This window comes from Protopterus annectens, chromosome 11.part0, assembly GCF_019279795.1.
Source record: "Protopterus annectens isolate FY-2018-M chromosome 11.part0, PAN1.0, whole genome shotgun sequence".
NCBI classification, from domain to species: Eukaryota; Metazoa; Chordata; order Ceratodontiformes; family Protopteridae; genus Protopterus; species Protopterus annectens.
In genome coordinates, this window is record NC_056745.1 from 953,189,737 (window position 1) to 953,212,278 (window position 22,542).

Consider the following 22,542-nt stretch of genomic DNA (forward strand, 5'->3'; position numbering starts at 1 on the left):
CTGTACAACTCTGAGTAAGTCACCTGCAAAGAAATTACTTTCAGGCCAACTCTGAAAAACATAGTATATGTGGTGCTTTATTAACAACTACAAGTAAACACACAAATATATAAATAAATAAATGTCAGTGTAATTTGCTAGACAGCCAACTGGCTCACAGACACAACCCACACAGGGTGGGGTGGGGGGGCACACTTTCCTCTAAAAAGGTTGGTTACCACAGAGATGCCTTAGGGTTCAGTTTTAGGTCTATTACTCTTTAGCATATACTACAGCCATGTCCAAACTGATGTCAAGGGTCTCCAACTAGCATGTTGATGACTACAAAACTACAGTGGTGTAAAGTAAACTTAACATAACAGTACATGTTAGAATGATCACTGCAGCAGCCTTGGCTATATGGTTTATACCCTGCCAAGGATATAAAAGCCAGCTGAAGAGTATGCTCCTCTTAGGCTTTTGAGGATCGGCAGTTGGCTTGTGCTGGACAGATAAGTTCTCTTGGCAGGAAAAAACTTCCATTTTATTTGTGTTTTAGTTTATCACTTTCCTCTCCAGGAAAGTTATTTTAAAGTTAGGAGTGTTTTGTTCTAACAGACTGTCACAAGACTTTAACAAACTATTAAAATGAGTGCTCATTTTTCCTTTCATTTTAAACATGGTGTACAGTAACTGAAAACATTTTTTTCTTTTGGGAAATTGTGTTTATTTTACTTTTGGGGGGCTGACATAGTGTTTTAAAATTGTCTTTACTGTGTTTTCTGCCAAAAAAGTAACTTTTGTAGACGGGTAGTGTTTACTGGCATTTGCTGCTTGCCTTCCCTGGAAAAGAGGCACCATTTTTGGCTTGACCATGAAACAGACTACTGGTCACATAGCTGGTCCTTCTTCAAGACACAAAAAAAGAAAAAAATAAGAAAACAACCTTTGCCACCACAGCAGGCTAGCAATTTGCCTCAGACACAGGAGGCTGATTCTGCTGTGGCCATCTGCTGTACATCAGCCCACTCATGTTTTACCCCAGATACCTCTCTGGTGTAGTACCTACAGCCAGTAAGGAACACAGGTTAAGTCATCTCCTCTGTGGCAGTTTGGGGTCACCTCAGTGAGCAAGAGAGAGAAACTCTTGCCAGCCCTGGGAGAGGGAACAGGGAAGGTTTCCCTGTTATGTCAGAATGCTGTACGCATAACTAGGGAAGCTGCTACTGCTGCCATTAGTAACATGGTTAGACAAATTTCTCCTGTCAAAAAGAAAACCAAGGATGTATTTACTCTTCCTCAAATTTCTTTAGACAGGAGTAGTTTACGGAGTTTGTCTCAGGGCTTAATTCAGATACTGATCCTTGTCGTAAAGTAGTTTCTGATAAAAGAAAGAGGGATTCTTCTTTCCCCGAAGAGATTCAAGATTCTGAATCTGAACAGGAATATGCAGGGACGGATACATTTTTTTCCCTCATATTTCTGATTCAGACTCAGAATACAACTTAGTTTCTGATTCTCCCTGTGGGTGTTTCTCTTTCTCTGGGACTACTGCTAGAATGTGCCAGTATTTTCAGTAGAACACTGTTTCCCAGACCCTCAGAAAATACTATGCTGGTACGAGTTGTTAAAGAAGAGTTTTCCAAATCCTACACCCAATCCTTCTGTTCTGTCTTGTGTAGAGGATGTGTGTATTACTGCCTGCAATCTTTCTGATTGTCAGCCAGTTGTCCCTAAAAGGCAGCTAGAATGCAAGTCCCTCATCATAACTCTCAACTGTCCAGATTTTTGCCTTGTATTTCCAGCCTGTTTCTCATAAAATTAACAGTTTTCTGGCAAACCACTCAGGATTGATGTCCCTAAATAATGACATACATTTGAGTCATATCCTTCAGAAAATGCATACTTATGCAATACCTGTTATTCTACCAACTTTCTCAGTTTGTAAGAGCAATATTTAAAATATGCCGTAATTCTGGGCCTTTGCCCCCCCCCCCCATTATTTTAGGCTTTGTCCAGATTTCTTGCACTAAGAGGTTGAGAGGTATGCCCCTCATCCCTTTACATTTTTATACAGTGCTCCCAACCCTGGCCCAGCAGTTGTAGCTCTAGTTGAGGGGTGTCCAACTGGTGGCCCTAGGGCCACAATCTGATCCACCAAAACATTTTGTCTGGCCCTCAGTCTGTCCTGCAAACTATTTTGAATGGACAGATACATGTTGGACTGGTAATGTGGCCCTACAGACCTTGCCAAGTATGGTAAGTGTCCCCCGAGCAAAAAAAGTTGGACAGCCCTGTTCTAGTTGATCCCACTTCTGCTAAGCACCTAGTCAGTTCAAATCCTACTTTTCAGATAAGGATGGGAAAATTATTAATAGCTATGGGGAAAAAGTGTATATTTCTGCAACTCTGATTTTCAGAATTTGGAATGGTCAGGCTCATATATTAAAGTCTATTTTCACTAAGTGTGAAATGTTTTGTGCGAGCATTAGGTTCATAGGTGAAAATGCAGTTCTTTCTTGTGAGGACAAAATTTCTTTAAATGACTTAGTTTCTTCTACTGTATAGGCCACTACTCGAGAGACAGACTGTTACTTCTTCCAAGGCTACGGCCACTGATACTATTTTGAGGAGATTTGCATAGTTGCATTCTCAGAATCTTCCAGATGATGTTCAGAATGAGAATTTAAATTCATCCTTGGATAGAGTTGTAGTGTTCAGCCCTCTGCTGCAGAGGTAATCAAAAAGTGTGATGAAAGTGGCAAGCTGAACCAGGGAATCTGATTTTTCAGTCGTTTCTTCCCAAATTTTCCACTGGATTTTTCTACCTCTTTGTCCAATTTTGGCAAAAAGCAGAACAGTCTCAAAAACATCAAAAGGTAAAACCAAATTCCAAGAACCACAACACGAACAATAATCCAATGTAAATTTATTTAGCGGTTTCATCAATTTATAACTGCAGACTTCATCAGAATAATACAAAATCACAAATACCACAGTTAAAAATCATTCAGTTCAATCACATGGTATATAAAAATGACGATAAATGACGACTTGCTTTTTGAGAGTTCATTTTTTAATCACAAAGGGGTCTATATCAAAGTAGAGAAAATTGCTGGTGATGTACAGGCACGTAAAGAAAAAAGTTCGAAAGGGATAGGAAGGCATACATTGCTGGGTTAGCCTATCCTAAACCACCTTCCCTCAATGTGACACACCCATCTACTTCAGAGACCAACAGTGGAACCAACTTAGACCAGGACGCATCATCATATCCAACTACCAATCAATTCCCTTTAGGGCGGGATTTGCCGAGAAGGTCCGAAAGGATTCAGAATCAAGCTCATGCAGTGGAATACAGGCCGCAGTGGAACAACAGAGGGCCAAGGACTTATAACCAGGCAAGCAATCAGAACAGGAGGCTGTACAACAGGCGGAATTAGTTTCTGACAAGCGCAAACCCATTTTAACATATGAAAAAGGTGAAATGGACTGCCCTACTTGTGTTTATAATGTAAAAGGTGACTTTTGCATTTACAATTTTTTATCTCAGAGTATAAATTCAGGTGTGGCTGAATTAGTCAGCAAAGGTTTTAATTTTTTTCCAGCTTGTCATTCTAATATTGCTAATTTGGTTCTGGACCTTAAGCTTTTTGTTAAAAATTTAAATTTGAAATTGTTGTTTGACAATGTGCAAGGCCATGACCTAACTTGTACACTAAAGAAGTTTATTTAACCCACCTTTATCTAATTGCCTATTGATGTTCGAGAAAAACTGTGAATTTGATTTAGAGCAATGATTAAACACAGACTGCATAATTTTAGTGACAGTTTATCTGAAGTTGAAAGGACAATTCTGCTGAAAATTTGTAATAACAAAGCCATAAGAGTTATGAAACCAGACATGGACTGGACTATGTGAATAGGATGAATGTGTTTTTGTTAGACAGTGCTCTCTACGAGGAAGTTTCATTAAACATGGTCAACATTTCTAACTACAGGATTGACCTGTTGATTAAAGATATGGAGGACCAGGGGCAACTAGATCACAGTATGGTAGAATTTTTGACTACCAAACACCCCAAGTTGCCTAGTATCTTTGGAATTCTGAAGATGCACAAAAGTAAAGTGGATCTCCCTATGAGACCTATAGTTATTGCAGGGGGATCCAAATCACATACACTGTGTAAATACATTGATGTTATGTTGAAAGAAGTCTTAAAATGGGAAGAGCATATTTGCATCGACTCTTGTCACTTTCTGAAAAAAATTTAATTTTTTGGAGTATAAAGAAGATGTTATATTTGTGACGGTTGATGTTGTCAATTTGTTCAATGTTATACCCCACACCCTGGGGATTGAATGGTTTCAGGAATTTTTATTTTTTGAGGGGCAATATTTTCTCCAAAAAACTGGTGTGGCTATGAGGACCATTTGTGCTCCCCTGTTTTCTAACATGATTATGTTAATGTGGGAAAGGAAATTTGTATTCATGTCCCATTTTATGGGGTTTTGGAATTTATATCTACGCTATTCTGATGATTTGTTTTTTTGTTTGGACAGGTAGCGTGGGGGATTTGAAGGAAACTTTTGATTACATAAATGATACTACAACATTCCTTAAGTTCACTTGTAACTGTAGTAGTGATACTATAAACTACTTGCACGTTGAAGTTAAAAAGGACTCTAGGAATATGCAATATTTAAGTAATGTGTACAGGAAACCAACCTACTGTAATAGCTTGTTGCACTATCACAGTAATCACCCTGAACACGTTAAGAAGGGCATAGTTAAAGGTCAATTTGTCCGAGTGGCACGTATGGTTACTAGTGATGCAGAGTTTTTGACACAATGTGATGTTTTAACTGAAATGTTTTCCTCTAGAAAATATCCCTCTGGACTCACTGAAGTGATCAAAAAGATCACTACCAAAAGAAAAAAATGGGATTATTTCCCCTTTGCTTGCATCAAGGAGAATGTAAACCCTAGTTTTACAGATTTACGATCTACAGCACATACTAAGGACTATCATTGTTCTTTTATTACTAGATTTTAAGTGGATCATTTGCTAATTTGTGACATCTTACTTAAGACCTGGCAGATTTTTTTGTGGGCATGAAGGTGTGCTTGAAAAGGTGGGTCCTAGACCACATATAGTACACAGAAGGGGATCTAAGATTAAAAACATGTTAGAATGACATGCACAAGCTGTATTAACACTGCTAAGGTAGGCACTAGGAAGTGTGGGTTTTGTTCGCAGTGCATACATATTTTAAATGTTGAAAAAATAAAAATCAACCATTTCAATATTAGACCCAATGGAATATATACTTGAAATTCTGTTGGGGTTGTCTATGTTGCTATTTGTTATTTTTGTTATTATTTTTATGTAGGAAAAACCAAAAGAAAACTAAAAGAAAGAATCTATGAGCATGTCAGAGATATAAAAAAATAAAAACGCTAACAATGCTTTGTATAAACACCTGGAAGGGCACCCAACTCGCAGTTTTAAATTTGTCTTAGAAGGATTAAAAAGGATTTACGTGGTAGCCCATGGGCAGATGTTTTAGAATTCAAGGAGCTTTGTTGACAAATAAAGCTTAATGCCCACATGCCACTAGGACTCAGTGACTACCTTAGTATAGTTAGTTATTTCAGATTGCGTTCTTATTGTATATGAATGAGTTAAATTACATAGGGGAGGGTTGTTCATTTAATCACTTAATGATTTGGAACAAGTGATTGGTTTTTATATACCATGTGATTGAACTGAATGCTTTTTAACTGTAGTATTTGTGATTTTGTATTATTCTGATGAAGTCTGCAGTTATAAATTGATGAAAGCGCTAAATAAATCTATATTGGATTATTGTTTGTGTTGTGGTTCTTGGAATCTGGCTTTACCTTTTGAGATTTCTTGGTTCTTTAGTTTCGTGTCGCAGAAACATACACGTAAAAAGACATTTAAAAAGAAATGGCAAGGGGGTTCTAAAAAGAAGCCTTGAACCTCCCAAAACCAAGGAGAGTCCAATAAGTCTGAATGACTGTCCAAGAGACCTTGTGACCCCATCCCAGCCAAGCCCCTTTTTTCTTCCAGAAAGCATATATCTCCATTGTTCTCTTTGTCAATAGATAGTTTCAGACAAATAGGTTCTGAAAATCATTCATCATGGTTACAGATGGCACTGGGAGGAAATTCCTCCTTTCCAAGGGGGTCATTCCTTATCATCCAAATCAGACTCTTTTGTTTCTAGTAGTTCTTCATCACATGCTCTTCCAAAGAGTGACAGAACAAGTTCCCTTCTTTCTGGTGGGGAGGAGTTTTTATTTAAGGACACTCCTGTGCCAAAGAAAGAAAATGCTTAGACAACAGTTCTGGCTCTTTCTTTGTTAAACCTGTTTGTGTCAGTTCCCAGATTCAAAACAATGTCATTTCACAACCTGTTACCTCTTCTTCCTCTTTCAAGTTTTCTGGTAGCATTAGACTTAAAAAGTGTTTATCATCACATCCCTATATATCCAGATGTCAGACATTTCTTAAGATTTTGTGTGTCTAGAATACATTATCAGTTCTCTGCCTTAGTTCTCTGAACATTCTTGGTGCAGTGAACAGCCAAAGTGTCTAGCTCCAGTTATATCTCATTCCGGGCTAGAGGGTATCTACATTTTCCATATTTAGACAACTTGCTTATCATTGCAGAATATTTTTTAAAGTGTCACAAACCTTTCTCGCTTGGCTGAGAGATTTTTTTATAAAAGCTGGGATTACAAGAGAACATTCAAAAGTCTTTTTTGACTCCTTCCTACAGGACTGTGGTCCTGGTATGTCAACTGGATACCTCAGTTCAAACAGCTTTTCTTCCACAGGAAAAAAAATATATATCTAGATCTACTTTCTAAGGTTTTCCACACAGACTTTGGTCACTGCAAGGGAATACTTCAGGATTTTGGGTCTCATGACATCCATGATTCTCATGATACCCCTGGTAAGACTCCATATGAGAAAGATACAGTAGTATCTGAAATCTCTTTGGTCCCAGTGTCAACACCCTATATCATTCCAAATCTCAGTGCCTGGGTTCGCCAGATGAGATTTGTTTTTGGTGGATACAACAGATATCCTTAAAGCCATGTCTCCCCTTCTCCATTCCTGCTCCAAAGCACTCAGTCAGTCAACACAGATGCTTTAGAATTTACTTGGGGAGCAGTTTCTGGAGGGATAAAAGTGTAGGGGCTATGGGAAACTAAGGACAGATACAAGCACATAAATATTAAGGATATGCTTGCCCTAATGAAGGCACTCAGCTCTCTGAACCATCTTTGCTCCCTGGAACCCTTCAAGTGGTTACATAAAATACCACAAAGCAAGAGAAAACAAACAAGTTTTACCTTGTTTGCAGAACAGCCATGTTAGCTTGGGATATACCGTCACAGCATAATCTCACTTTACAGGCATCCTACATTCAATCAGATTGTGTAGCAGACCAGCTGAGCATGACATGGGTAGCCCATCATGAATGGAAACTAGATCAGGGGGTCTTCCAAGATTCAAGATCAATCTGTAGGGAGCTCCTCAAGTAGATCTCTTTGCCACATCTCTGAACAATCAACTGGCAAGATTCTGTTCCAGAACTCCATGAAAGAAAGCCTGAAAGACAGATGCCTTTTCTCTCCCTTGGACAGGAATGTTCATATACACTTTTGCACCTTTTCCACCAATATTCATTATAATTCTGAAAATTCAGAAGAAATCCCACAGGACTGCTGTGGTGACTCCCTTCTAGCCAGGCAACCGTAGGTCTCCCTTCTTTTGGAAAAGGCCCGGGGCAACTACCACATGTTTTCTCACAGACTGGATCTACTCACATAAGAACAGGGGTGTTTGATACACCCCTGACATCAATCAACCTCAACTGACTGCTTGGTTGACAGAGTCTTAATTCCTTTTAGGCAGTTATTTACTGAGGAAGTGCAACAGGTACTAATGGAGACAAGAAAGCCTGCTAGTAGAAAATCATATATTAGAAAATGAAAAAGGTTTGCTAGTCAGTGCCAACAGCATACCCACCCCCCACTCAGGGATAGTTCAGTGGTTTTACAATATTTGTGTGAGTTACTATCCTATGGCCTTTCTTATTCAGCTATCAAAGTTTATTTATCAGCCATTTCAGCATGTCCAACTACTCATCCTCCTCTTTCAATGCAGTCTTATGTAAAAATGTTTTTGAAAGGGGTTTTGCATAAAAGGCCTCCAAGAAAACTGGGGAGGGGTCTCTCCTTGGGATTTTAATTTGGTGTTAGAGAAGCTAAGACTTGGTCCATTTGAACCAACTAACCTGGCTGACTTGAGATTCTTAACATGCACAACAGTTTTACTCATTGCTCTGACTTCTGCAAGAAGTGTATCTGAGTTGCAAGCACCTATGTTGAGTCCACCCCATCTAATCTTCTACAGAAACAGTTTTCTTTGACAAATAATCCTTCTTTTATCAGACTTTACTTTAAGCCAAACTATCAATCTCCCCATTTTCTTTCCTGAATATAAAAATGAGGGAGAAAGGATACCCCATACTTTGGATGTCCACATACATCACAGGTACTATCCTGACAGAACTAAATCTTTCAGATCTTTGGATCAATTGCTCATTACTTGTGAAGGTAAGAAAGGATGGCCTGTGTCACAACAGACTAATTCCAAATGGTTGCCTAATTCTATTGCCTTTTGCTATACTCACTATAACAAAACTATTCCAGACAGGGTCAAGGCCCACTCTACCAGGGCCTTTGATTCACCTAAAGCTTTGTGGAAAAGGTTGGATTCTAGGAGTATTCTATAAGCTGCAACTTGGTCCTCTGTACATACTTTTACAAAGTACTACAAGCTTCATACCTTTTTTAGGTCCAAATTAGGCTGTGCTAGGACCATTCTTTAGGGGCTCCTGGACTTTTCTCCTTCCATCTCTCAAATGTAGTTAGCTGGGGTAATCTACACATATAGCTAAGGCTACTGCAGCACTGATCATTATGAAGAACATTATACAGTTGTGTGAGAAAACTTACTGTAACAGTAGACGTTTGAATGATCACTGCTGCAGCAGCCGCTCTCTCCCTACATCTCCTTTCCTTTTTGGTGCACAACAGTTAACATGCACAACAGTTTTACTCATTGCTCTGACTTCTGCAAGAAGTGTATCTGAGTTGCAAGCACCTATGTTGAGTCCACCCCATCTAATCTTCTACAGAAACAGTTTTCTTTGACAAATAATCCTTCTTTTATCAGACTTTACTTTAAGCCAAACTATCAATCTCCCCATTTTCTTTCCTGAATATAAAAATGAGGGAGAAAGGATACCCCATACTTTGGATGTCCACATACATCACAGGTACTATCCTGACAGAACTAAATCTTTCAGATCTTTGGATCAATTGCTCATTACTTGTGAAGGTAAGAAAGGATGGCCTGTGTCACAACAGACTAATTCCAAATGGTTGCCTAATTCTATTGCCTTTTGCTATACTCACTATAACAAAACTATTCCAGACAGGGTCAAGGCCCACTCTACCAGGGCCTTTGATTCACCTAAAGCTTTGTGGAAAAGGTTGGATTCTAGGAGTATTCTATAAGCTGCTACTTGGTCCTCTGTACATACTTTTACAAAGTACTACAAGCTTCATACCTTTTTTAGGTCCAAATTAGGCTGTGCTAGGACCATTCTTTAGGGGCTCCTGGACTTTTCTCCTTCCATCTCTCAAATGTAGTTAGCTGGGGTAATCTACACATATAGCTAAGGCTACTGCAGCACTGATCATTATGAAGAACATTATACAGTTGTGTGAGAAAACTTACTGTAACAGTAGACGTTTGAATGATCACTGCTGCAGCAGCCGCTCTCTCCCTACATCTCCTTTCCTTTTTGGTGTGCTTTTCATGAAAGGGTGTGTATTTCAAAGCTCAGTCTCCCTCTCTCTGTCCTCAGGAAAGTTCTGAAGAGCTTTGCACCCAAATTTGTCTTTTAGTCAGCTCAGCTCGAGCTTTCTGACAGCTTGGGTATGTGGAAGTGCCCTGAAAATTTGGAAGCTGGCCAGCTGTGATATCGTTAGCAGGAAATAACCCATATAACTAAGACCATGGCAGTAGTGAGCAGTATGTTGAATATCTTGGCACTGTCACCAACTCCCTTGCGGATAATCACTTCCTGTAAGAGGGCCTAAATAAATATTGGTGTTGAGACCATGGACTTAAGTTAAACACACACACACACACACACACACACACACACACACACACACACACACACACACACACACACTATACTCTTTGAGAAACAAAAACACCCTAGTACCTACAACGTAAATGACAACCCTCTCAAAGGAAACACCCTTATTAGAGACTTAGGCACATCTGTAGACAATGAACTCTTCCTTGACCCTCGTGTGTTAACTACTGTTAGGAAATTCTTCTACCTAGCCCAGCTAATTGCTAAACATACAGCCTCCAATTCTAAGGAAATTACGGTCCCCCTCTCCTCCATCCTAATCAGGCTCATAATAGAATGCAGTGCTCCCTGTGGCATGTACTTATTCACACGCAGTATACAACTCAAAAAAAAAAACACAGTTCCTGGCTAAGACATTAAGGCATTAATGCCTTAAGTTATAAAGAGCATCTAAAAACCCTATCACTATATCTGGTTTCCTACATACTTCTGAACAGCAATCACTGCTTGGCTTACAAAGCTATAAAGGACTTCATCTTGCTAGGCCACTGTCATATTAAAAACCAGTACTTGCTCTAAGGACCTGAATCAACACAAACATGAACCAAACTTCTTTATGGGATAGAATGGTCTCCGACAAAAGTCTGAAACAAATAAGTAACTACTTAACTCTCTTTAAAGCTATCCTCAATGAGTGGAATGAAATCCATAAATTCATCAGTGAGCTAAACCCTCTGGATTTTATATATAGGGAAAGTGAATAGTGGAAACTGCAGTGGTTAAGCTCATAATGATCTACTTGACCAACTACATAGTACAAACAATGTAAAAAAATGCAAAAAGTATAAACATTCCAGCAAAACGTCACTGTTTAAAAAATTAATTTGTAAAAATACAGTGATGATTTAAGAAAACATCCAGCACAGCAAATCAAACAATTATGATAAATACAATAATAAAGTTATGATGCAAAAGCTACATAAATGAGATATTCGGGGCTTAATTGAGTGATAACATGGTTATTGTGAATGTGGTGAGTATGTCACGACTGCTATATCTCACTTATGGTTTTTACACTGTGAAGAAATTAGACACGGTCATCTGTGCTAGCATATCTGGCTGAAGTTTTGTGCATGATTTCAGATTGACCTGTGAATTACATGCCATCATGACTAGCTATGACATGGAAAATAAGTTCTTACATGTTGATTTACAATTTGTTTGTACAGAATGTTTTAAAGAATTGAACAGTGTTCCTTTACATATCTAACTGTGCATGTTTGTGAAGAAGATTCCAACTGCAGACGGTCACAAAATCAGCTGATCTGCAGATGATGTCATTGGAATGTTGACAGTTGCTATGTGTTACTGTCAGAGGCTGAAAGACAGGAAGGAACTTTAGAAAACAGTTGTTGGCTGATTTTCAAAATGTAAAATGAAAATTACAACTGGAACAATTGTGACAGCCTTGTGTATAAAAGAGCCTGCTGAAGACAGTTGTCAGTTAACAGCCAGTTATAGTTGACAGCTGCAGTTGCTCACAGTTGTACTGTGCAGTGGATACCCAAAAGGCCTCACCAAGAACTGTAAGCCAGCCTTTGATCTATTGTAATAATTCAGTTTAGATCAGGGACAGTGTTCTTTAGTCAGACAGGAAAAATATAACTGATCAGTTTTTCTAAATTTTGGATTTCTTTCTACAATACTGATTTCATTTTCCTGGTGACTGAGTTCCGTTTGTTTATTGGAAATTATTCTTTTATATTTTTAATCATTTTGCTCATTATTAAATATTTTTGTTAAGCTACATTGTGGCTGGTCAATCAATGTTTTCTTTAGTGATTTGAGAGTGTGTATATCTGTTTTGATAACTCCTAGGCCACTCTGAAAGCCTGGCTGCTCTAGGTCATTTGCTACTATTTGTTTTAACATCTAGTTTCATAATTAAAAGGGTATGGAGGCTCACTGACTGGTGGCAGCTTGTTACTGTATTAAAGGGATGGGGGCACAGCTGGAAATCTGTGTCAGGCTTTCCCAGAAGTGTTTAGATGTGTGAGATTTAATTTATTTAAGTGTGAATCCATCAGAGGTCTTAAACTGGGACACATTGCTCTGAAATGTGTAAATAAGGAGTTACATTAAGGGTGGACAGACGTATATAGACCCAGTCCCAGGTTATAGAACGTGTTCCTGTTGTGGTCTTAGAGGAAAATTGTGACATATTACTCCTGTTGAAGTCATGGTCTCCTACTGGAGTCAGTAGTGTGGACTGAAGCTCCTTAGTTACTGATCCAGGATAGTAGGGGACATCGCATTATTGTTAGCAGTCTGGTTGGGTATTGACCGGATGTCATATTAATTGGTGGCAGTAGTCTGGGGTTTTTAACTGGACTTCAGTATCCTGTAGGTAGTTGTCATTAAGGTGTGCATTCTCAACAGCCACAAAGTAAATATTCAGAATCTCAGTTCACCACGGTTTTGTTTATTTTCATTTTGGTAGTCCTGGACAGCTGGCAAAGATGTCAGCAGAAGATTGTAGTAAGCTGACAAAGAATCAGTCGGCCAAGGAGTGTGAAGCCAGAGGACTGGGGCATGCCAACCTGACTAAGGAAGCAATGATTTCAGCCTTAGTTGCAGCTTCAGCTCAGACCAGCCATTCGGAGGATATCCAAGACAGGACAGTTCACATTTTCTTCAGAGAACCTGAGAATCTGTCTAGAGTTAAGGAGACTGGAACTGGAGGCAGAGGAGAGATTGCAACAACAGGAGGTGGAAGGAAGGGAGAAGCAGCACCAATATGAACTGGAGGCTGAGAAGAAGCGGCATCAATATGAACTGGAAGCCAAATGTCTGGGGACTGAGGGGAGGCTGAGACATTTAGAAGCCAAGAAAAATGAGAGACAGCAGTGGCATGAATTGGAGCTTCTTACCCTTTGAGAGGGTCATGGAGGTAATGACCTCAGAAGTTGTAAAGGTCAGTAAACATTTTCCTCAATACAGACATGGGGTGAAATTGATAGTTTTATTCAATATTTGAGAGGTTATGTAGATAGTATGATGTTGACAGTGAGCTCTGTGTTTGGCTCCTGACTCCATTACTCCATGGTAAAGCTGTTCAGCCTATGCCAAAACTGTCTGATGTAGATTGTATGAATTATATTAAAGTTAAAACTGTCTTCTTGATTGTTTTAAACTAACATCTGAAGCTTATAGAAAAAAAGTTTTGAGAACATAGACACAAGGCAGATGAAAGAGTATGTCATTATATTGCTGAATTAAGTAGTTACTTTCACAGATAGGTGAATGGGTGTCAGGTCACAACATTTGAGGGTATAGCAGACCTTTTGGTAAGACGAAAAAGCGCTCAGTACTTTGCCTGATGACAAGAGAATCTGGTTAGCAGACAGAGTGTAACTCTGCGGAGGAGTTGGGGAGAAAAGGGGATCTCTACTTAGAAAGCAAAGGACCAATGCATAAGAAAGGGATACCCAGTCCTGCACATGGACATAACAGAACCCATGGGGGGCAGTCTAAACCACTCCAACATAGTACACCAGTAAAAGGGGAAACTACTAGTTCAAGTACACTGTTAGGGATTAGATGATTCAAATGTAATCAGAGGGGCTACATAGGTTCATCGGTAGGTACTAGGCTATCTGTCCAAAGGCATTTATAAGCCTAGCCAGAATATGTTGGCTTTCGCCACCCCCTTAGATTAGTTCCCTGTGCCTCTGTCCAGCAGAGCCATTGAAGTGATCCCTGGGGTAAACTTTCTGTTTCCCATCCACTCGTCAAGGTTTCTCTTGAAGAGGGTTAGCGAGGAGCTCTGCCTAATGTAGATTGGAATCTTGTTCCAGAGCATGGGAAGTCTTTGGGACAGGAATCTATCCCTCCAGCACGTCCTATTTATTGTTGTGGTGAGGTTTAGATCCATGGAGTGTGTGGCTCGAGGGGATATGGTTTTCTTTAGGTGGAGCATGCCCATTAATTCAATTCTGGGTTGGACATGGCCTTGTATGTCAGGCAGAGATCACCTCTGAGTAGGCGGTATGCAACTGAGTACAGCCGTAGTTTCTTCGGTCGAGCTGCATAGGGCACCTGCTTGAGGCCAGTGATCCTCTTGGTGAGGAACTTCTGTGGTCTTTCCAGTTGTTGCAGGTGTATAGGTTGTTTACCAATTTCTGCAGCCATCATCTATCTATAGCCTCAAGTTGAAATGTTTTCTTTCAGTCCCAACCAACCAAGCCTAAGATGGTCATCAATTGGTTCATAGGTTAGTACTAGGCTAACTGCCTTTGTGAGCCATTTTAAGCCTAGCCATTTACCCCATCTGAGAATCAAACCCTGGACCTTGTGTTTGTAAGGTAAACACCTTAACCATCATGCCAACCTCCCACATAGCAGTCAAATGTCCATCGAGGCAAGGTTAGAAACAAAAGGTGAGGGAGCCAGCAAGTGGGGATGACAAACTGCCAGTGATAAGTTGTTTGGAAACAATAGGGGTGCCAGTCTATCACCAAAATTTATATCCTATCTTAGTAGATGGTTAACAGGTTACTGCTAAGAGAGACAAAGATTCTGATATAACCATTGTGAGGACTGCAGTGGTTAGGGAAGAACAGTACCTGCTTGGACAGCCCACTCCAGTCAGAGCTTGGGAGAGACCCCATTCCAAATACCTTTGGCTAGGGTTCATCTTGACTAGAAGAGTGGAAGCAAGCAGGCAGGTGTGTTTGAGGATATTCCTGCAGCTGTCCTGATGGGGAATGACTTTGATGATGGAGTACCTTGCGTACACGCAGTCAAGCTTGGAGACAGGCATGTAGTATCAGTAGCCTAGGGAGACCCAGATAAATCTCATACCTGAAGCTGGGGCTGGTGTGGTGGCTGTTTTAGAGAAGGAGCTATCATGTAGCAGTATGTCTGAAAGTGAGCCACAGCTGCTGGTAGCTACTGATGTTCCTTGGACATGGTGACTGCAAGGACAGAGGTGAGTGATGGTACCTAGACTAACAGAGAGGCACAACTGTCAGAAGTTACTAGGCTTCCTGTGGAAGTGCAGCTTGTATTTGAGAATATTCCTGTAGATGCCCTGATAGGGTATGACTGTGATGATGCAGTGCCTTGTGTGCATGCAGTAACATATACTCGGGTTTGGAGACAGGCATGTAGGTCCAGTAGCTTGGGGGAGACCAATACAGATCTCAAACCTGAAGCTGGGACTGGTGTAGCGGCCGTTTTAGAGATGGAGCTATCCTGTAGTAGTAAGTCTGAATGTGAGCCACAGCTGCTGGGAGTTACTGATGTTCCCTTGGACATGGTGACTGCAAGGATCGAGGGGAGTGATAGTACCCAGACTGACAGTGAAGAAGAGCTGTCAGAAGTTACTAGGCTTCCTGCGGAAGGGGAGCTTGGGGGGGGGTCACAAATGTACAGTTGAGACAGGCTCAACATATGGACACTACATTACAAATCTTGATGGAGATGGCTAAGGAAGCAGCTGAGGCTCACGAAAGAGGGGAGCCTGTATATGGCAACAAAGGTTTGTTGTATAAAGAGTGGACTCCTAAGGGAGGCTGGAAGGTGAGGTGGTATGGCAGTTGGCAGAGCCTAGAGCCTACCACCTGCCACTTCTAGCTATAGTCCCTAATATTCCTTGTGCAGGTGATATTGAGGTAGAGAAGGAAAGTTTAATGTATAGATAGTGGACTCCTAAGGGAGGGCTGGAAGGTGAGGTAGTATGGCAGTTGGTAGAGCCTAGAGCCTACCGTCTGCCACTTCTACCTATAGTTCCTAATATTCCTTTTGTAGGTGATACAGATGTAGAAAAGATGGCAAATGCTTTGCTAGACATTTTCAGCAGGATAAATCTTTGATGGAGATACTGACTGATCGAGGTGCCAACTTCATGTCAGATCTGCTGACTTGTTTGTGGAAGCATTGTGGGGTGACACATCTAGAGATCACGACCTAACATCCCAAAACTAATGTTCTTGTGAAGAGGTTAAACTCTACATTAAAGACTATGCTATGGGCATTTGCAAACCAGTTAAAGAGGGCAAGGTTAACCATTAAACTCAGTGTCAAGTGGGTATGGCAGAGGTCACTTACTTTGGACACAGAGTAGGCAGAGGTAAAATTACGTCAGAACCTGTCAACTTGAAAGCTATTCAAGCATGTCTAGTTCCTGTTACTAAAAAGCAAGTGAGAGCCCTTTTAGGGACAGCAGGATACTGTGGAAAATTTGTGCCCAGTTGTGATGCAGTGGCTGCACCCCTTACTGACCTAACTAGGAAAAATAAACCTGATAATGTAATGTGGACCACAGATTGCTAGCAGGCATTCCAAATACTTTTGGGAGGACCCCCTGTGTTAGTTGGCCCACATTACAGCAAAGAATTTGTTGTGCAAGTAGTTGCATCAGATTATGCGGTGGGGGCTGTACTTTGCCAAGTTTTTTCGGAAGGAGAACACCACCACAGTGAGGTTTATAATGCCAGTGCAAATGGATTACCCATGAGAGAAGTGGGTTGGTAGTCCCAGACAGACCCATTTTTCACAAGCTTCATTTTTCATGGGTCACTTGAAAACTGTGCTCGAGTCATAGTGGGGGAGCAATGTGAAGAAATTAGACACCATCATCCACGCTAGCATGTCTTGCTGAAGTTTTGTGCTTGATTTCAGATTAACCTGTGAATTATGTGCCAGCATGACTAGCTATGATATTGTAAATAAATTCTTACATGTTGATTTATAATCTGCTTGCGCATAATTTTTTAAAGACTTGAACAGTGTTCTTTTCCATTTCTAACTGCGCATATTTGTGAAGAGGATTCTAAGTGCAGACTGTCTCAGAATCAGCTGCTCTGCAGATGACATCATCAGAATGTTGACAGCTGCTATGTGTTACTGTCAGGGAGTGAAACACAGGAAGGAACTTTACAAAACATCTGTTGGTTGATTTTCAAAACATGAAATGAAAATTAGAACTGGAGCAGTTGTGACTGTTAGGCTAGTCTGTAAAGGAGCCTGCTGAAGACAGTTGTCAGTTAACAGCCAGTTATAGTTGCCAGTTGCCCTTGTCAGTTTGTTCACAGTTGCAATGTGCAGTGGATAACCAAAACGACTCACCAAGAACTGTAAGCCTGCCTTTGATCAATTGTAATAATTCAGTTTAGATCAAGGATAGTGTTCTTTAGTCAGATAGGAAAATTATAACTAATTAGAGTGTTTCTAAATGATGGATTTCTATTCTACAGTATTGATTTCATTTTCCTGGTGATAGAGTTCTTATTTTTTGGAAGCCACTGTTTATATTTTTAATCATTTTGCTCATTACTAAATATTTTTATTAACTTACATTGTGGCTAGTCAATCAGTGTTTTCTTTAGTGATTTGAGAGTGCTTATACCTATTGTGGTAACTCCCATGCCACTCCGAAAGCTTGGCTGCTCTAGGTCATTTGTTGCTATTTGTTTTAATATCAAGTTTCATAACTGGACAACCCTTTAAAAGGGCATGGAGGTTCTCTAATTGGTGGGAGTGTGTTACCATATTTTGGGGAAGGGGCACAGCTGGAAATCTGTATCAGCCTTTTCCAGAAGTGTCTGGATGTGTGAGATTTAATTTAAGTGTGAGTGTATCAGAGGTCTTGAACTGGGGAAACATTGCCCTGAAGTGTGTAATAAGGAGTTACATTTAGGGTGGAGAGAAGCATACAGCCCAGTCCCAGGTTACAGAGCATGTTCATGTTGTGCAAATTATGAAATATTACTCCTGTTTAAACGACAGTCTCCTACTGGAGTCAATAGTGAGGACTGAAGTTCCTTAGTTACTAACCCAGGATAGTTGGGGACGTCATATTATTGCTGGCAGTCAGGTGGGATATTGACCAGTCGTCACAGACACTAACGACTCAAGTCATACACCACCACCATCAGCCGTACAATGTACACAATAAACATGCTCTAGCACAAGTGACCCTTACATTATCCTACTTATCAAGAGAGCCACACAGGGGTATGGAAGCAGTTTCAGTGAGTGCAGATTCTACAAAGTAATGTAACTGAAATCCATTTTCAGTGCTAGTGGAGTTTGCACTTTTTCCCACTGTTGTGCAGCTGTGAAACTGGTACAGTCTGGGAAGTATGTGCATGTTCCCTTATACAGGGGTGTACGTGGGCCTGCCCCCAACAAACAGCATACATTGAAGATAACTGAAAATATTTCTCAGTGATGTGGTTTTGCAGTACAATACCCAAGTCAAATTGTATTTGGTAAGTCAACATAAATCTTTTATAGAATATTTGAAACATCTGGAACCAGACAGTTGTGACAAGAAGTCATTTCAAACTTTGTATGCATATTTGAATTTGCAGACAAACTGTGTGCTAATAAAACATTAAAAAAGGTGTATGAATAACCTGAAACATGTTTGATGACATTAACAGGATAATGATACATTTTATTTAGCACTATCCTATGCTATAAAAAATCACAAATTCTACCTATATGATTATTCTGAGGCACTAAAAATATTAAGATATTTCACACAGCAGCAGCACTCATCACAGCTTAAAAACTGATACAGATATACAAAAAGGCAAAAACTGTTACTGTTTTGTTCTTATTTGTTCTTATGTGCCTTTGGATGTTTGCAAACAAATGTTATTTTCATTTTAATATAGAAATGAATACAACTAAAGAAAACTGGTGCAATGGTTAGCATTGCTGCTACATAGTACCTGGGTGTCTAGTGCAGAACCTGGCTTAGGCAATTGTTGTGAGGTGTGTGTGAAGTCCTCCTTGTGGAAATAAAGTTTTTTTCAGTAGACTGTCTGGTTGTCCCTCAAAAGCCAGGGTGTTGTATGTGTACTGTCAATCCTTCAAATTGTCCAAATGTGTGTGTGCCCCCTACATTGAGATGGTATCATGGCCAGGATTATTTTCATCTGTAATGCATCCACTGCATGGTGGGATAAACTCTGTCTCTCCCATGACTGTGAACTGGATTTTGTTCATTATTGAGGGATGAATGAATGAAAATAACAGGCTACAACGAATACAGAAATTATTCAGCAGAGCGATCAGTGGCTTCCTGTGTATACACTTTCTATGGTTTTGTCAGTGAGCAAAAACGACAAAATTATATATCTGTACTTTTTCTGTAAATGAGCAAAACAAATCAAAAGCATTCCATCTTTTAAATAAACTTGTGTTAATAACTTAAAGTGAAGTTGAAGTGTTAAAAAAATGGGATGTTTCATTTAAGCTAGCCTTTCTTCTTTCTACATCTGTAAAGGAAAAAAAACACATATTTTCCACTTGTTTCCAGAAAAGTGAAACTTGTAAAAACACCTCCCAGGAAAAAAAATACTTGCTGAAAGAATGGGATACAAACAGATCAACCATGTGATACAATTAATGTCATACAGAAGAGGAGACACTCATGTATTTTGTTTGCAGCTTTGCAACTTGTGAGTTAACTCATACATCAACTAGTATACAAAATATGTATCTGAACACTGTATATACCTACAAAGTTTTACACAAACACACAGAGCAATTTTGTTTTTCTTTTTATTCCTTTGTCAATTTGTTAAACACTCTGGACACAAATGTTTCTTTTCAGGGGCAATATCAATTTATATGACTTGCTCAGAGATGCACAGCAGGCAAATGGAGGTGGAAAAAATCAAACTCTGTATCCTTGATGACAGGAAGCGACTCTAACAGCTCAGAACCTTAATCCTATGCACTAACTGCTTTTCTATATTACTTATGAAGGTATATTAAAAATCATATCATATTAACTAAAAACTTACCAAAGTTCACATTTCTAATGCACCCAATAAATGGTCAGTAATTTTACACATTCCTAAATTAATTTTAATATCGAATGCTTCATTTTGGGTGCAATTATCAAAATGTCTGCAGTATGCATCATCAGTATTTAGTGTTTCTATACTTATGAAACCAAAAACATTGACAGAAGTGAAAGATACCCAGTCTGGATATTTGACTGTGCATACAAACTTTGTGCTACCACATTAAAAACTGTATAAAAATAACCTGTGTTACAAGTGTCTTTCATCAATCTGCATCGGTCTTTCACAGATGAAGCACTTCTTCCCAATGAAGCTCCAATTGTTGCCCAGTCATTGCCATACTTCATTCGTAATCTGAAAGGGACAAATAGCCAACTTTTAAAATGGCTTCTTCACTGCACAATAAACCACACAAGTGTAAGTGTTTTTGTCTGATAGTAGAAATAAAGCAATGGGTGTTCCTTTTAACAATTCACTGCCTGATTTAAAGAATGAGTTTACACATTCAGTACTACTCACTTATAGATCACCTGTACATTGGAGAAATAAGTTCAGACTTACAATACCCATCCATTTTTATGTACGTTTTTCTGCACATGGTTGGGAAGAAGAGAAGATGGAAAATGAGTGCTTGCATCTTTCAGAAAAGAGAAAAAGCCAGGGTTATACATTTGTAGTGGATGGCAGGTAGTGCAATTTATATGGTAGATGCTCCCCATATGGTTTCTTTACAAGACAACTTCATCTGGTTCCCCTCTTTCTGCATTTTATCACACTTATTTCAAGCTCTACTGATGGAGTTCACATTTTCAAATTTGGATTGCAAAATCTAGAATAATATTCAAAAGGACCATCTGTGCAAGAAGCTGTGTTTTCCTTTGAAGAGAGATGGAATGACCTCAAGTGTCAACTTGAGAGCCCTTTCTTTGGGAGACTTTGGTTGAGTTCTTGTCTACATACCTTTAATACACAACAGTTTTAAATATATTGCATATTTCTCCAATGTCTTTCAGAAGCTACAGTTTTTGTTTGGCAAGTCAGTGATTAAGTGATCACAGATTCTGCATACATTGCCCCATCTTAATGACCAGCCTCCATACTCATAATTTTGTCCATAAGGTGACACCTTCAGAATTAAAGCCATCTTCCAGCACCTAAGCCATCAGTGATTCATACAGGAGCCACAACTCAGACAGACAGAATAATGTTATCTGATTTTCAGGATACACTGGTACTTAACCCAACAGTTGCAGAGTCTCAAACCTAGGGGTAGCAAAGTTGAGCTATTTTCAGCCTGTGTTCTGTAGTTTGCTAAGATCAAGATCTGCACAAGAACAAGCAGTCACTATTTGAGTCACAATAACCATTCCAGTACAATGCAGCATACCAACGTTAATCTGCAAGACTTCAAGGAAGTTAATTTTAGCAAACTGGAGAATGCTTCAAAATAGCACTATGCTATATTCTAATAGGAAGGGTCAAGAGATGAAAAGGGAAATTAAAACTGGATAAGAATTTTTTTTTTATCAACCGTCTGTTCCCAATAATAGTGGGATAAAATGTCAGACTTAACGGCCCAAATCACTAATTGCAACCAGTTTGCAATGTGTTCTAGAAATGGATTTCAGGAAAATATAAAGTGGAGTTAACAACTCAGTCATAATTCTTTGTAGCACATGAACTTTTGGGTGTAGCTGCTGAAGTGGAGGAACATTCTATACTGTGTTCATTAGAAATGACTTTCTCTCATCCTCCCTTGGGCTCTAGTACACTCACCCCACCAACCTTAACTGTCCCCTAAAAAATACAATCAAACATAACCCCTCAAACAGTAACTAGGGAGCATGTACTAGCTGCACTCACTAAAGCCAAGAACATGGTGTTAGTGGGCCCGGATAACATCCCAGGATGCCTCCTGAAAAGTCTAAAATATAACTTACCAGGACCTCTGGCGTCTTGTGACGTGTAAATGGAGGACTGTGATGGTCATCCACCTTCATAAGGGAACACCCTCAACAGATCCTGGAAACTACAGACCCATTAGTCTGACTAGTCTTATTTGCAAAGTCATGGAAAGAATTATCATAGAAATTATCAACAAGGACATAGGAGACCTCCAGACACTGGATCCATCCCAGTTTGTTTTTGTCAAAGGAAGGTCATACTTAGTGAATCTGGTGGACTTCTTTGAAAAAGTAACTATGGCAGTGGATGAGGGGAAAAACAGTGCATACTGCCTACCTGGATCTGGCTAAAAGATTTGATCCAATACCTACATGGGCATTGTAAACAAACTAATGGAACTAGGTACAAATCCCTTTATAACATATTAGATAGCTAGTTGGCTGACTGACAGGAACCAGGAGGTTAGAATTGGTGAGGCCACCTCTACAAAGAGTCTGGTCACCAGTGGAGTCTCCCAGGGCTCTGTGCTAGGCTCGCTCCTCTTTACATCTAATTCTCAGATGTCAAAGCCAATGTCAAAGGCCTCTGGCTAGCCAAGTTCTCAGACAATTGC

General features: G+C 39.7%; 1 protein-coding gene across 3 annotated transcripts in view; it reads right to left on the reverse strand.

Moving 5' to 3' along the window:
* DMTF1 (cyclin D binding myb like transcription factor 1) overlaps window positions 1-22,542 on the reverse strand; it is an 884,631-nt gene that overhangs the window by 414,699 nt on the left and 447,390 nt on the right. For all 3 annotated transcript variants that reach the window (XM_044088345.1, XM_044088344.1, XR_006366980.1), the window contains exon 9: window positions 20,269-20,378. In XM_044088345.1, the coding sequence (XP_043944280.1) occupies window positions 20,269-20,378 (110 nt within the window). The remainder of the gene's footprint in view (window positions 1-20,268; window positions 20,379-22,542) is intronic.